The following is a 16,624-nucleotide window of genomic DNA, read 5'->3' as shown; positions in this document are numbered from 1 at the left end:
AATTTATGCTCTGTCCCAAAGTCCCAATAGTATATAGATCAGCAATTAGTCTCTTTCCGCATTTCAAACGGATCACTTTTCCTTGTGGTTTATGAGGATGACAGCACTACGAGACATGATGATGACTAATAATGACACAGACACAGGTGGCAACAAGTTCGCCCAATTGGAGGCTGCAGACATTGCTGTGGTGGTCCTGTACTTTGTCTTCGTTCTTGGTGTAGGATTATGGGTAAGTCACCCAGAGGATCATGAGTTTGTTTTCTTTCTTGTCTAGAACGTTAAAATGTGATGAAAGACACTCAGAGAAGAGAAATCTCTTGCTAATTCACATGCACCAGTTATGCAGACAGAGTAATTTTTGCATGCTTCATCCCAGTCCTCCTTCAGAGCCAACCGGGGGACGGTGGGTGGGTACTTCTTGGCTGGACGCACAATGACATGGTGGCCTGTGAGTACATGTTACTAAGTTTGCTGTCAGCATCTCTGTCATGTTATTCTTGCATCAATGCGACATTTTATTCATGCATGTGTGACAGGCTGGCATTGTGTTGTTTTGTTTTCTCACTGTAAGTCATTAAGAATAGCAGAGGGGCATGATAGCACAAGTAATCTCTCGTACCACAAACATTATGTGGCACAGTGACATTTAATGTAGGCTATGTTATTCCCACACTTCATTACAGTCTTAAAAAAACAAGTGCTGAAACAACACGGGTCTATACAAAAATATTTGTTTTTGAATGTATCTGTTGAATTGTCAGATGGTCACTCTAAATGAAAACATTTACACACATGTATGTTTACTCGTACATATTAAAACAAGACACAATTGAAATTGAAAGACAAAGTGAAAATAATTCTGATAGCTTTGCTTGTGTACTAAGGTAGACTGCATTTAATAAATGTCATATTTAAGATGATAAAAAGGCATCTTGTAGACGTTTTCCTTCGATTGCTCCAGTATTGTTTTCTACTGTACGGCTCTACTAACGGGCAGGAAAATAAAGCCATCCATCATACTGAAGTCTGCAACACGTCCCTGTTAAAAGATGTTTAGTGTGTTTAGTTTGAACTGCCTCTGACAAAGATTAGATATCATGACATATAGATTTAGTAGTACAGTGACAGTTATACCATAATTACCCCATTAAAAGCTATTTTAAGCCAGAACGATCCCCACGGCTTAATGTTGTGATTGATTCTTCTATCTTGTGTGTGTATGTGTGGTCAGTCATCATGGTTGTGTGATATTTCTGACAGTGACAGTGACAGTTGCAAGTACCCTATAATTGCTTTCATGCTGTAACAGAAGAAAGGGGCCTCAAAGGTCTTCATACCCCAGTGTTATGGTGTGGTGTGGTGTGTGTGTGTGTGTGTGTGTGCGCGCGTGCACGTGCACGTGCTTGCGTGCGTGTGTGTGCGCGTGCGCGCGTGTGTGTGTGCATGCGTGTTTGTGCATGCGTGTCTGTCTGTCTGTGCCCTGCCTGAGTGTGTGTGTATAACTGTGTGACCCATCATTACAGATTGGTGCATCTCTTATGTCCAGTAATGTCGGCAGTGGCCTGTTCATTGGCCTGGCTGGCTCAGGGGCGGCAGGAGGCATGGCAGTTGGGGGATTTGAGTGGAACGTAAGTCAAGCCACATCTGTCAATACAACTGCACTATAAACGTTCCTCAAAGAACGTTTAGTTGCTGCTGGGCAACCTTAAAGTGCTGCGAATCCCCCCACACAGGTTCATTGAAGAACCTTGGTGAGGGTTCTCCTGTTTGCTACTGTGGTGGAGCCCCAAACGTTATCTGAGAACCTTCAAGAGGAACTCTTCCAAAGTTCCTATTGAGAACTCTTTGAGTACCACCAAAGTGGCACAATGGCTCCCAGAGGACCTTTTAATTTTTTACAGAATACATACTCTGAATTCACCGGAAATTGTTTTTTGAATTGGGATGATGTGGTTCTAGTGGTGCCTTGCTTTGTTGACGTCCAGGCTTCCTGGGTGCTGGTCGCCCTCGGCTGGATCTTTGTGCCAGTGTACATCGCAGCTGGAGTGGTCACCATGCCGGAGTACCTGAGGAAGAGGTTTGGCGGCCAGCGCATCAGGATCTACATGAGCGTGCTCTCACTCTTCCTCTACGTACTCACCAAAATATCAGTGAGCAGCCTCGCAAAGCACAAAAAGTCTCTTTTTTTTATTTGCAGACTTGAAATGTCAGCTTTTCTCAAAAGCAATTATAAGCATACCATACAACTAATTGACAGCTCAAAGCTAATAAGATGGCAAATACAAGAAACAGAATAAAAGAGAAGCTGAATTAAACAAACCATGTAATACTTTTAAGAAAACCACATCTAGTGTTTAAACCCAAATGATGGATGATGCCTTATGTGTGGTGCAGACAGACATTTTCTCCGGAGCTCTTTTCATCCGGGTCTCTCTTGGCTGGGATCTCTACCTGTCTACAGTCGTGCTGATTGCTGTCACAGCTGTCTACACTATTGCAGGCAAGAAGTACTTCACTAAGTTACTAACTACGTTTTTGTTGAAGTGAGATATGTGGACTGTGGACTGATGATGTGAGGGAGAAGTCCTCCTTTCTTTGGATAACTCTTTAGGAGCATGGCCTTACACAGTTTAAAAAATATCTTCAATGGTATAAATAGTGCTCTTAAGAGGATGCATTGGTTTTAGTACATGTACTGTATAGAACAGGCATGGTTTTGTTCTGTAATGTCTTTATGAGGGCATCCCCCAATTCAATGTTCCTGTGTCTGCAGGTGGATTGACAGCCGTTATTTACACAGATGCACTGCAAACTGTCATCATGGTAATCGGAGCATTTGTCCTCTCCTTTATAGGTCTGCATTTCCTATGCTACCTTTCATGTTTTGTTTTGCACTCCTTTTTAACATTAGCAATATGGCGTGATACTATCTATACAGTACATTAAGAACTTTTGAGATACATAGCTGTATGTGTTGCTTTGTGACTTTTGAACTAAGTGACAAACACATTAGCTATAGGCCTACGTACGGGTATGCTTGATTAGATTATGTTGGTTCGGCACTAATCCTCACAGTGGAAGTGAATGTTAACTGTTAATCCAATCAGTCTGGTCACAAATGTGTGGTCTTTAATACACTGTTCTCCCTGCTGGCAGCCTTTGACAAAGTGGGCTGGTATGAGGGCCTGGTGGAGCGCTACGAGGCAGCCATTCCCAGCATCACCGTGGCCAACACCACATGCCACCTGCCGCGCTCAGACGCCTTCCACATGTTCAGGGACCCAGTGACCGGAGACCTGCCCTGGCCGGGACTGCTGTTTGGGCTGACAGTGCTAGCGACATGGGCATGGTGCACTGACCAGGTCATTGTGGCAATGATGATTTCTATCAGAGTGTAGAGTGCAAAAACATACATGCAGACTGTTGGCATAGGACAGAGAGTGTTGGAATGTACAGCAGGCTGTGTGGATATAATGGGAAAATACAAACTGATGAATATCCAACAGAGGCTACATTGCATCATATCATTGTTGCAGACAGTGATATCATGTACAAGTTTCAGTTGGGAGTTGTTTCTAATGTGTGTCTTATACAGTTATGATTAGGCGGATGTTGCATGATATAAGAGATCTTGGTAACAGTGTTATTACAATCATTTTTTGGTTTATTACTAAAAGATGTGTGTGATACTTTTCTTTTGTAGGTTATTGTTCAGAGGTCACTGGCTGCCAAAAGCATGTCCCATGCCAAAGGGGGCTCAGTTTTGGCAGGGTACCTCAAGATCCTCCCAATGTTCTTCATTGTGTGGCCAGGCATGATGAGCAGAGCACTCTTCCCAGGTACATGATGAGCACAGTTTCTAAAAGACTGGAGATAACTGCCAAAAAAAAACACTTCAATCATAGTGTCTCATACTTGTTTCAGGTTTTATATGGAACATGTGTCTATGTTGTTTTTGTCTTGCAATGTTTAGATGAGGTGGGCTGTGTTGACCCCACCGAGTGTGAACGCATCTGTGATGCCAGGGTGGGCTGCTCCAATATTGCCTATCCTAAACTAGTGGTGGAACTCATGCCACAAGGTGAGGATGCTCTTTTCTTTCTTTCAACTTTATTGCAATTTTTAATTAACCTCCACTTGTAACTTTTTTTGTTCCATGGAGATTTAATATGTCCTCTTAGATTATCAGGCAGTTATGACAACATTTGTGCGATGCTATTTTTCATTCTCAATAGTTGAGAGTTGAGATATTGGTTTTGGGATTTCCTCCTGAATTCCATGTAGCAGAGTTGTGTGATGTCTTGGACTGTCATCCTCTGCTAGCTGTAATGATTGTTAAGACTGTAATGTAATTGTAAAGACTGTCGTCCTCTGCTGCTCAGGCTTGCGGGGTCTGATGATTGCCGTGATGATGGCTGCCCTCATGTCCTCTCTGACCTCCATCTTCAACAGCAGCAGCACGCTCTTCACCATGGACATCTGGCAACGCATGCGGCCATACGCCTCCGAGAGGGAGCTCATGGTGGTGGGCAGGTAGACAACAAGTCAGCACTCCTCTACAGAACATTACATTACACTTATCTGATGTTTTTATCCAAAGTGACCTACAGCTGTTAATAGAGGGCATTGGTTACAGTCCCCGGCACAATGTTGAATTGGGTGCCTTGCTCAAGGGTGCTTCAGCCATCACCCGCTTATAGGGTGGGATTTGAACCTGCAGTCATCTGATTCCAAAGACCATCTCTCTAACCATTTAGCCAGGACTGGCCTTTATTTCTGGGTAGGACAGAAATATAGGGGACAATGCTCACAAGCAAAATTACTGTGGTTGCTTGACCAGTTGAAGGTTAAGATTTCAGTGAAGGCTGAGAGTCTGGTCTTGTGAAACCTAGACTATCATTTGAGGTCAACAGATCATACCCTCGGTTTACAAAGGCATTGCAAGGTCACCCACCGAAAAAGACCTGAGCCATCCTGCATTACAATGCAGTGTAGTATTACAATGAACAAAGAATAGCAAGGGAACAAAGAGAAAGAGGAACCAAGACAAGTTGTTAAACAAGAACTAACATCTTGTGATCAGAACTGCTTGCGTTTTCAGTTTCTTTGGAATTGAAGCAGAACTTTTTCTGGCATTTCAAATTAAGTTCATATTTTGACCATATATTTAGTTTTTCTGAACTGTTGTGTACAGTCTATGCACTACCATCTTGGTCTGGCATCCTATGTTTTTCATAGATGATGCTTTACTGCCACCTACAGGATAAAGTGTGTATTGCTTTGTCACTGATCGATGGCAGCATGATACCAGCTAAACATGACTGTGATCGGGCCTGAGCCATTCGTTCCAATACAAAGGTGTAGTCAACATCCATGGCATCTAGTGCTCATATCACTGTATTGCAGGGTGTTCATCCTGGTCATGACGGCGGTGAGCATCCTGTGGATCCCCATCATCCAGTCGGCCAATAGCGGCCAGCTGTTCGACTACATCCAGGCCATCACCAGCTACCTGGCCCCGCCCATCACCGCCCTCTTCATCATGGCCATCTTCTGGAAGCGCGTCAACGAACAGGTCGCGTCTCTCTGGGTCCAGTTCAATAGATAACCTGCCGTACTCCCCTTTAGATTGTGGCCTTGTGGTGGGAGGCAAGATGTCATGGACCAGTGGTTCTTAACCTTTTTTCTTGATGCACCCCCTTACATATGCCCAAAACAAGCCGTGCACCCCCATCCCAAACTCTACACGTGTATACGCACTAAAAACTGATTTAAGTGATTCATTACCATGATTCTTGATTGAGACATTAATCAATACCCCAATACCTTTACATGGGGACCAAAACATGTTTTAATGTGGTCTTGATTTGGCCTAATTATAATGTTTGCTAGCAGAATTTTGGTCACAACCTCACCACAAACAATATTCCGCGCACCCCCTGAAAGTGAGGCTAGAGGCTACAAGAAACAAGAAAGAACGGGAGGAACTAGTTTGATTTCCAAGCTCTGTGGTTCTCTGTGCTTCTTGAAAGTTGAAAAAGGGGACCCTTCGCTTGCAACATCTGATAGCTAGGTGGGTGCGTGTGAAATAGTAAAAAAGAATATGACTGATGCGATCTAAAGGACTTTAACTGTGTTTGCCTCTCCTTGCAGGGAGCCTTCTGGGGCCTGATGGTGGGCCTGGTTGTAGGGATGGTGAGAATGGTGATGGAATTTGTGTATGGCACTCCCTCTTGTGGCCAGGAGGACACACGGCCGGCGGTGCTGAAAGACGTGCACTACTTGTACTTCGCCCTGATCCTACTTGCAGTGTCAGCCCTGGTCATCACAGTCATCAGCCTCTGCACAGCACCCATTGAGGACAAGCATGTGAGTGTGCTTCAGGCGCGCACGTGCACACACACAGACACACACAGACACACACACACACGTTTTATAATAATCTTGAATGTAGGCCTACTGATCGATGTTTTGATAAAGATGCTTTTGAGACATAATGTGAAACTTGATGAAACTGTCACATGAGACCACCCCTGTAACAATTTAATAATAGTCTGGGAAAAAAACAGATCCTGAGTTGAAGGTAGATTACTGGAAAGGTGTCCTGAAAATGCTTCAGGCCAATTGGACCATGTGACTCAACAAACCCAGCAATAAGTGCATTCGATTTCACATCAACGCATGCATGCGCATTTAGACAGCAATGCACCCTGGATGAAAATGCTGCATGACGGTTAGATTTCCTGTCAAACTTCGAAATTTCGTCGACGTTGCGTTGACGAGGTGACATGTCACATGGTGTAAAACTATCGCGGGATGAATGCGGCTGCAGTCAGATCTTGCAACCTCTGCAGTTGCTTATCCCCTTCAACGCTCGTCGGCGGACTGCCTCCGAGGTCACGCGCCCATGAACTGGTTGGTCAACAACTCACTCACGTGTGTATATGGGTCTTGTCTCACACCTCTACACAAGTTTGCGCAGGTCCCCACTTCAGCTCCTCCTCATTGCCTGTCCCCCCACTCCTCACACGTGGTGTGTTAGTAGAGCAAACTGGTGCGAGCTCATCGTCTCGTTCATATTTGTGGCCGACTTTAGATGCGCTGTATTTGATAACACCCACATCGTGACAACAAGTTCTCGCTGACGTGCCTTTCGCAACATCGACGCTCGCAACATAGTCGTATGGGCCTAATAGGACGATTCACTTAGGCACACACTCCTCTGCATTTTCCCACCAATCAATTAAAACTCCCAGCACTGCTCATCTACTTTGTCTTGAGACCCTGATTACCAATTCCCAGTTTGACCTTTGACCCCCCTACCCCACCCTGCAGCTTGTGCGACTAACATGGTGGACGCGGCACAGTAAGGAGCACCGCGTTGAGCTGGACGATCCCTGGGCAAAAGCACAGGAGGAGGATACCCGACACACGGCCGACTCTCAGCACACTTCCGAATGTCCTTCAGAGGCTCAGGAGCAGCGATCATCCAGCTCACTTTGGAAGAGGGGGGCCATGTGGCTGTGCGGTCTGTCTGGCCAAGCGGAGCCTAGACTCAGTGAGGAGGAAAAGCAGGCCTTGGAGAGGAAGCTCACCAACATTGAGGAGAAACCGCTCTGGCGCAACGTCTGCAACGTCAACGCTCTCATTCTCCTCACCGTCAATGTTTTCCTCTGGGGCTTCTTTGCCTGAGCACTTTAAAAAAACCTCAGATGCTGCATATTTATGTAAAAATGTGTTTTATATATTTTTTTTTGATATGTAATGACAGTAACAGCAAACATTCTCATAACTATGGTTACAGCACATTCAAAGACTTATGGTTCCATAATAGTGTATTAATGTATTAAACTTCGTAGAATAATAAGAAAATTCACCTCACTTGAAACATGAGAACAAATAATGGTATTTAAGGGGTACTTTAGGGTATTTAAATAATAGTGACGATTAAAGGAGAACATATGAATTGAATAAAACACAGAAAACATTAATTTAGTATTATGAGTACTATTTCAGTTCCAAATGCCAAATTGGTTTGATGTTTTAAAGTCCATCTGCAAAGAATACACGTTGTGGTGCACAAATTAGTGCACCACCCTCAAGTCCAAAGACCCAAGGACTTTTGGCCTTCCAGAGTCTAGCTAAAAGTGTTGGCACACGTTCAAACATGATTGCTATTTCCTTTAAGGTCACAAATCACTTCCCGTCAGTCACTCTAATAAGCCAAAAGCAGACTGATTTGCTCGTCAAGTTTTCTTTCTTTTTTTGACGGTTGGCTGACTGTAGCCATCTTTAGGCGGCATTCCAAGGTTTGAAGAAACGAAATGGAATTTTGGACAAAAGCCTGAGATCCAAAAAGATGATGTAACACATTCATGAGCATGATAAACAGTTGTCACAGTCAGCATTGACCAACTGTCAACACTGGACATGCTGCATTGCAGGGTAATGTATTTCAGATTTGTTTGCAAATAAAAGTCAAGAAACTGTTCTCAATGAATGTTGTACATTGAAGATGTATTATACTGTATGTTGCACATGTTATATAATACACCCATGGTGGCCCCATAGTCTACGGCTGCCTCTCCACACACATGGGTGCTAGTAGGCCTACTGTGTTAGATTCATCACTGTATGTCTTTTTGGTTCACAGTATGACTAACGGCTGATTTCTTTTCACAGGCCTGAAACGTTTGTATTTTAAACTTTATTAGGCGTCATCCACAAGTCTAAGGGAGACACAAATACAAATTCATAAAATGTTAGGATGCAGGTCTAAGGATTTTATTTAAATTGCACTAAAAATATACTTGACATCAGGCCTAGTAAGGGTATAAAATTCACTGCCAGATTCCACACACATCCATTTAAGCCAGTTGTAGGGTCAAAATGCACGACACAGTCTACACTGTGCTCAAAAGGGAGCTCATCGGTCTGCAGTTCATCTTTGCCTCATCTTAGGGTAGTAAAATAATAAGCAAATACATGAATATATGTCTGTTCAGTGAGCCGTCATGATTACAGTGCATTTTACCACTATCAAACATGACTCATTCAGTAGCCTAGTGCTCTGTTTTGACCCTAGCATTACGCTATGCTGACCACACCCTAACAGGGGTTTCAACAGACGTGTTATTGTTTCCATTTAGGTAGGCCTACTACTAGTATACATCCTTTTTTTCATGATTTGCAATTAATGGTTGTTAAATACCATGAGCACACATCAAAAATGAAAATGTTATGTTACTTTTAAGAGGTTATTAACTTTACCAAAACTTCTCTCTCTCTCTCTCTCTCTCTCTCTCTCTCTCTCTCTCTCTCTCTCTCGCTCTCTCTCTCTCTCTCTCTCTAGCCTTTTAAAGGAGCCCTGCAAGCAAAAAAAAGTGTTTCTTTTTTTATTTTATTTTTCCCACTATGGTTACAGAAAATTGCACATAGACTGGCTATAGTGGTAACAAAGCTCATTGGTCAACTTTTTCAGGGAACACTGAACTGACTTCACTACAATTTTTGCAGTGTCAGAAGTATGGGCAAGCCCAGGTATCTGGAATACCTTGTTTGTAGGAAAATGCTAAAATAATAAGGAAAAAAGAGAAAGATGCTAAATGAAACACGGTGCCACCTACGCATTTGCATAGCCTATAGGATAGGTTCATTCCTTGTCATCTCAATATTTCTGTAAGTGCACAATCACGATTACAGTGCGCATTTTCACCTGTGCGCTGTGACGCAAGAAGTCCTGATCCTCTCCATTCCAGATCTCCTAACCAGATTTTACGCATACCGCAGTGTTAATAGGCGTGCTCACAGCTACTCCACTCTTCAGTCTCTGAATGAACTACATGTATATGCATTGTCATTGCGTCGCTCACTTCTAAACAAGCTGTTGACGGTATTGTCAAACGAGGACTGCCCCAGCTATTGGTAACACACTCTTGACAAGCCTCTCCAACTTTTCTAGAGCCGAGGCTTTACGTAAACATGGAAGCCCACGTTAACGGCAAGGTGCTACTTAACCACGCTACGAGTCTACATTTGCACACGGGCAATTTAGTCAACCGGAGCAGGCTAAAGAAAAAATGTCCATCTTCACCCAGCGAGGAGGTAAGATAGCTGGTCAAACTGCTCTACCATGCTTTCGTTGTTTTCGGTAGGCTAATTGCGATGGAACTAGTGTGGTAACTGCATTGATCACCTGAACAACTCCACATTAGGGCCGCCGTTTCTGTTGTCAGTCTTATTTTGGTTACGTCATCCGCATCACGTTTTAAGTGTAGCGATTGCCAAAGCAAGATGAAACCGGGTTCTCAAATTGCAACTGGGCAATTTCGACAAGCCTCTAACCCCAGATCACTTTGCACTCAATTCGAATGGTTCTGGTCATTCTCCAACCCCGTCTGTCAGAATGTAGGTGAATGCCCGGAAGTGAATAGTTAGCATGTAGCCAGCCAGTAATGACACAGTGGAAAGAAAGTAGTAAGCTGTGTTATTGTGACTTTGAAGGGATATACACCACGTAGTATGTTGGTCTTATCAGGAAAGTCACATTATTTTCTATTTTACCATAGAACATCAATACCGCACTGAAATGGCAGGCTCAACGTTTCACATTCGGCTTGCTCTCCCCTTTATGAAGTGCAACCCTAATGTGATATCCAGTTGAGTCCACGTGACCAATTATCCATTGATCCAATGAAACATCAATGTTTTACAGCTTGTTGGTCACCTCATATGTTGCATGCATGCCACACTCTATGTTGACAACAAGCATGCATGCCCTTCAGCATGTTGCATTCACTGACAGCTGATCTTATGTGATACTTTTGTAGCTTCAAGATTGTATCCAGGCCACATTAAGCAAATGGTTTGCCACCATGCCCCCCACTCTGGAAAAGGTGAGTGGCCTTCATGAATTATTGTCCAACTGTTTGTGCATTATTCTGAAATGAATCATATTCAATGCATGTCCATGCAGACAACAAGAATGTGTATCATTTATAAACAAAGCATAGAACTCATGGAAAGCTCCAACGTTCTCAGTTTGTAGTTTATTTTATTTGGTTTGTGGTTGCACACTGTATCGGCTTCCAAAGCTTAAAGACTGAGTATTTTTTATTTTATTAAAATGTGGGCAGGCCAGCCGGTGCCCCAATTGAGAGGGAAACGAAATACCTGCCTGTTGACTGTCCGCAAAGCAAATTCCCGCCTCGCCTGAGAAGAGCTGTCATCATGATCTTTTATGGAGAGTTGGCCGCCAAAGGCTCTCCATGTGGCGCTATGGTGCGTGGCCCGTGGAGGATTTGGGCTTCGGGCTACGGGGAGGTTCTGCTGCCGTCAGCTAATTTAGCCCAGCACCACTTGCAGAGTACACAGAGGGGGGATCTTGCACACACAAAAGCTCCCGAGCTTACTGAAGCATTAGTCAGACAGTGTCACCACATCACATTTGGAGCGTATTTCTTTACCAAAAGTGGGTGATTTGTGTGTTCAACAGGATTGGCGCTCTGTTGTTAAGTTGTGGACCTACCATAGAGAATTATGGCCAAATTCATTTATGTTGCGTAGACTATCCATCACTTCGTCAGGTCCCTTTAGGAAATTTGACCTGGAGGGGTGGTGTAACCGTTTAAGCAGGGGTGGGGAACCTTTTTCATTCGAGGGGGCTCTTCAAACTCCTCCAAGGGCTGTAAAAGTCCTCCAATGGCTGTACTATGAACACAAACCAGGATTTCCCCCTGCACTTCAGGCATATATTGACGGCAGGCACCTTTAAAACAGACCCCACCTTTTCTAGGTCCCCTGAATATAATAATTAATTGTATTCCAAATGTAATTTCTAAGACTCCTTTACAAAATATGTAGTTTCATTTGAAGCTTTACAATATTAAAGATAAATCGGGGGCCAGATAAAACAGCCCTCGAAACATGGGTTCACCACCCCTGCTTTAAGGTGTGTGCTGATGTTGCATAGCCTTTGGGGGTAGTATAAGCACACACACGCATGTTGAAATTGGCCGAAATTCTCCTTTAACAGCAGCGCTGGATGTAGATCTTAAGTGTGTGTGTGTGTGTGTGTGTGTGTGTGTGTGTGTGTGTGTGTGTGTGTGTGTGTGTGTGTGTGTGTGTGTGTGTGTGTGTGTGTGTGTGTGTGTGTGTGTGTGTGTGTGTGTGTGTGTGTGTGAAGGAACCTCCTGTCACTCTTGACTGCAGCATACCTGAAGAAACAGAGGCCATAACAGCTGAGGAGAGGGAGGAGCTGAAAGTGTCAGGTGAGCTGAAAAAGTGCTGTTATCCTGTCAACCAAAATCGCTGAATCACTGTCAATCATTTTTACTCCCGTCCCTCCGGTGTTGACTTGATTTTTTTTTTGTGGTTGAGTATGGTTAATGATGGATGTCATGGGCATTTCTTCTTCTTCTTCTTCTTCTTCCAGTTAAGATTTTCCTCAGCGACTGTGACTGTTCCTTCATCAGAAGTGCCGTGGATATGGGTAAGTTCCTCATCACCATCTTAACGGAATTGTCTATAACACCATCATCATTATCCTGTATAATGAGTGCAGTTATATGCACTATTTGCTCCAATATCTTTCTCAAACAGAAAATTCTTAGCATTCGATTTAGAACAAGTTCCAGAATATTCCCTTTACATGTGTGATCCAGCGCTCTGCGACCAGAATATATTCCCTAAACAAGGCCATATTCAGAGTGGAGTTTTTATGACTCATGTGCAAACCGATTACAGCCACCATTCCATTTAAAATCGGGCTATTTCTTGCATGTAACGGCGCTCAATGATAATATCAGCACTGCCGTTCTTGTTATTGCGTTATTGCTTTTAAAGATAGAAAAACAAAACAAAAATGAGAGCAAGCTGCTCCCAGAAGAATCACAGCATTGTTAAAATCTCAAATTGTTCAGTCTGACAGACAACCATGCCAATGCCCGTTCCCAGACCTGATCTCAAACTGACTGACATGTTCATGCAAAGATACTATGCGTTACTATACTGTTTGGGAACCAGAAAACCTTTAGTGGAGGGTTTTAGAAGAGGTCCAGGGTGCTCTGTGGCCAATGCAACCCATCCATAGTTGAGGCTCGCTAACAGTATACTAACGTTTCACAAACTCATTTAGTCTGGCCAGTCATGCTATCAACAACACTTCAAACTCCGTAGAGATACAGAGCCAAACAATGTTGTGCATTTCCAACCGCTTGATGGGGCATGTTTAAAGCAATGAACCAGTTCAGTTAGCAGTTTGTGAAGGAATGGGTGGCCTTCTTGATTGTAGCTCCAGCAAGTAGCATACAGAGGCATTTCATGAGTGCTAGCTACTAGACACGAGCCAGGCCATGACCTCCTAGTGACGCAACCCCTTCTAGTCAGGTCAAGAGCAATGTCAATACGTTTCTGATCTCCTGAAAAATTGGGACCTCCACCCACTTTGTCAGGAACCAATCAACCAGTAGCAAACCAAGGGAGGCGGGTCAACAATGTTGTTTGGGAAACGTTAATTGTTATGCTCTAGGTCAGACCAAGTCTTGAAGAGATTTGAAAGTCAATGATAATCAGGCTAATTAGACACACCGTTGATGCAGCGAGTTAGCCAGAGAGAGGAGAGACTTGCTGTTGTGACGGCCAGGCTAACCCATCACTATACATGGGTTCTCGGTGTTTATCAACACAATGTTATGAGGAGGGGCAAGACACTGGCATCCAACCACGTGAGCTAAATTTTTGACCGACAGCGGTTTCCAACAATCAGAGGTTGAGTTGTGCGCAGCTAGGCTCGCGCAGTCAGGTTATAAACAAAATGTATAACCCATGTATACTCAACCCCTTTTTTGGTCACATCTCTGTGCTCCAGCTTGTCACTCTCTGGGCGTGTCTAAGCTGGACTCGGTCATCGTTGCGCCACCACCCCTGCCGGACGGAGCCAATCAGACCCTGGAGAACCTGCAGCCCCTGTGGGAGGAGCTGGAGGGCCTGGTGCACAGCAACAAGGTCACAGCCATCGGGACGTCCGACCTGGACAAGGCCCTCCTGGAGCAGCTCTACAACTGGGCACAGGTGCTTTTTGGGGTGGTGGTGGTGGCGGTAATAATGAAAGTAGAAATTCAAAAAGTATTAATGACAGCAAGTCATACAACATAAGTAGTGAAAAATGAGTCATTGGTGTCTGTTGTCAAAAAGTAATGGAATTACTTTGGATGAGATTTATGATTTATTAGGAGATTCATGGAACTTCTTTTTTTCCCAACTCTGTTTTTATTTTATCTTGTCAAGAGATTGTATACAATGCCAGAGGAAATGTAACATGAGAACCCCCCACCCCATACCTACAGTAAACAGCAAATTCAAGGAACTTCTTCATTGGTCTCTTCTGTTTGCAGTTTTTTTTAACACCAGCTCTAAATTAACACTAGCCAATCAGCTGGTGAAACTTCAGTTTGGCTGGTTGAAAAGACCAAGTTACTAGTCACATTGACCCATTAGTGTGTGTTTGGCTAGATCTACTGGCCCTTTTGACTGGTGATGAAAAAAGTAAATTTAGAGCCTTGGTGACAAGTGGTCTGACCTGTTGTGTCCTTGCTCTTCCTCCTCTCACCCCCTATCTCCTCCTCCTCTCCATTCCCCTCCCTCATTCCTATGCAGGTGAAGCCCAGCAGTAATCAGGTGAATCTGGCCTCCTGTTGCGTAATGCCTCCAGACCTCACAGCTTTTGCAAAGGAGTATGACATCCAGCTACTGACACACAATGACCCTAAAGGTACTTGACTGTTTGTTTTGTCTTGTCTGTGGCCTTCATCTTCTGTAGGCATGTGAAAGGTATTTTCATGCCTGTGTGATTAAATAAAAAGCATGTCAATTAAAAACTACTGTATATTTGTCCCAACGTCTGTTTGTTAATGCATGTACCTCTCTCTGTCTTCATTCTATACACTGAATTTACGTGTATGTGTGTTCAAGTAAAAAGTATGTTTTTTTTGTTGTTGCTGCTGTTCCTATGATTGTGTATGGAACCTTCAGAGTCCCTACTAGTATGAGGTGTAGAATTAAGAGTTTTGGCTTCCCAAAAGTTTTGGGTCATCTGTGAGTGGTGCCAAACACACATCACGTGTCGTGCATCCATAGATATGAACACTAGATGCGGTGTTGAACCTTTTGCTGTGGAACAAGCCTGGGTGCCGCCATCTTGATATTTTTCATAGATATTATGGCCACATACACAATTGATGGCAGGAGTATACCGGGTAAAAATGGTGTCGATCTGACTTGAGGCATTGGTAGTACAAAGCGGTATCCAGTGTTTATATTCTTGACGTGTATCTAGCATTGCCACATCTGACTGCTGTTTCTTTCTGTCTGTTTGAACTTTTGTCCTTTCTTCCATCCTTTTATTTCTTCCAGAGCTCATCTCGGCAACAGCGTTTCAAGAGGCAGTGCAGGAGAGCACCCAGGATCAGCAGGTGGCAGACTGGGCTCTGGAGTGGGTTCTCCGATACTCGCTCATCGTCAAAAGCCGAGGCATCATCAAGTCAAAAGGATATCTGGTTCATGCAAAGAGGGGCAACCTTTAGTCAGCCTTACCCCCCAAAAAACTTTTAACAGTCAGGGTAAAGTGATGACCCACTGAAATCATCGTTTTCTTTTTTCCCCCTTCCTTTTTCAGTTAAATGCTCCGTTTATGGTTTTATGTGTATATTTTTATGAAATTTCAGCCTATGGCAAACACACACACACGTACAAAGTCTCTCTCTCTCTCTCTCTCTCTCTCTCTCTCTCTCTCTCTCTCTCTCTCTCTCTCTCTCTCTCGGATGGATAATGTCAATAGTAAGTGCCTGTTTCTGTGTTTTTATCTGATTTTGTTTCTCCTTTTTATGGCTCAAAATCCAAAAAAGTATGGATAGATCGAGGGGCAGTACAGTCACAGTGCAATTATTCACAATATCTAAGATATGTCAATGTATGTTGTTCATTTTTACTATGTATGGAAGAAGACCAGAGTTCTACTGTTTTATTTCGGAGTGGCACTTGGTCCCCCCCCAATTGGCTAGTATGTAAAGGCCTCCAGACAATAGGCAAAAGCTGAGCTGTTCTCACTGTAAAAGAGAAGCATATTGCACTCTTATGATCGTGTTTACTTAAATGCAACAAATACTATCTGAATTTAAAAAATTATGGACAGATCTATGTGGCTTGCAGCATGAAATTGCCGATATGTGTCCCATGAACACAATTAAATCCCTTTAAAAACATACAGAATGGCACAAAAAGTGTTTAATGCCATTCAAAAACGACCATCCTTATGCTGGACTGCTTTTGTTGACCAGTGTGTATTCATCAAAACCCAGCTGAATGCCATATGGCTTATTAATCCTATTTGGGTCCACGTTAGTTGGCGGATGTCATGCAGTGGCATAATCCTACAATTGTCATTTTCTTTCTGTATGGTGTTTTCTTTGGTGTCTGTAAAACCCAATGATTTGTCTGTACGTCAATAATGCAAAATACTTTCTGTAGGCCTATTCTTAGACCTGGCCGCAGTGTAAATAAAATATCATGGTGTCCCATAATCTTTGAATTGTTCTATTTTTATTGCAAGATACATAACTTTTAA

The 16,624-nt window shown here is 43.4% G+C and overlaps 2 protein-coding genes across 2 annotated transcripts; both read left to right on the top strand.

Moving 5' to 3' along the window:
* The first annotated feature begins 117 nt into the window (after positions 1-117).
* Positions 118-8,443, top strand: slc5a9 (solute carrier family 5 member 9). The gene is made up of 13 exons (XM_063200250.1): positions 118-232; positions 380-451; positions 1,527-1,631; positions 1,989-2,153; positions 2,398-2,503; positions 2,777-2,857; positions 3,160-3,365; positions 3,707-3,842; positions 3,977-4,084; positions 4,386-4,536; positions 5,410-5,578; positions 6,157-6,372; positions 7,339-8,443. The coding sequence occupies exons 1-13, from the start codon at positions 119-121 to the stop codon at positions 7,693-7,695; spliced, it is 1,986 nt and encodes a 661-aa protein (XP_063056320.1). The 5' UTR covers position 118; the 3' UTR covers positions 7,696-8,443.
* A 1,294-nt stretch (positions 8,444-9,737) lies between these two features.
* gclm (glutamate-cysteine ligase, modifier subunit) lies at positions 9,738-16,580 on the top strand. The gene is made up of 7 exons (XM_063200249.1): positions 9,738-10,107; positions 10,833-10,898; positions 12,188-12,272; positions 12,437-12,493; positions 13,871-14,073; positions 14,659-14,773; positions 15,415-16,580. Exons 1-7 carry the CDS (start codon positions 9,985-9,987, stop codon positions 15,582-15,584), a joined length of 819 nt encoding a protein of 272 aa, XP_063056319.1. The 5' UTR covers positions 9,738-9,984; the 3' UTR covers positions 15,585-16,580.
* The last annotated feature ends 44 nt before the right edge of the window (positions 16,581-16,624 follow it).

The sequence above is a fragment of the Engraulis encrasicolus genome, chromosome 6 (genome assembly GCF_034702125.1).
Source record: "Engraulis encrasicolus isolate BLACKSEA-1 chromosome 6, IST_EnEncr_1.0, whole genome shotgun sequence".
Lineage (NCBI taxonomy): Eukaryota > Metazoa > Chordata > Actinopteri > Clupeiformes > Engraulidae > Engraulis > Engraulis encrasicolus.
This window is presented reverse-complemented; position numbering and strand designations above follow the sequence as displayed.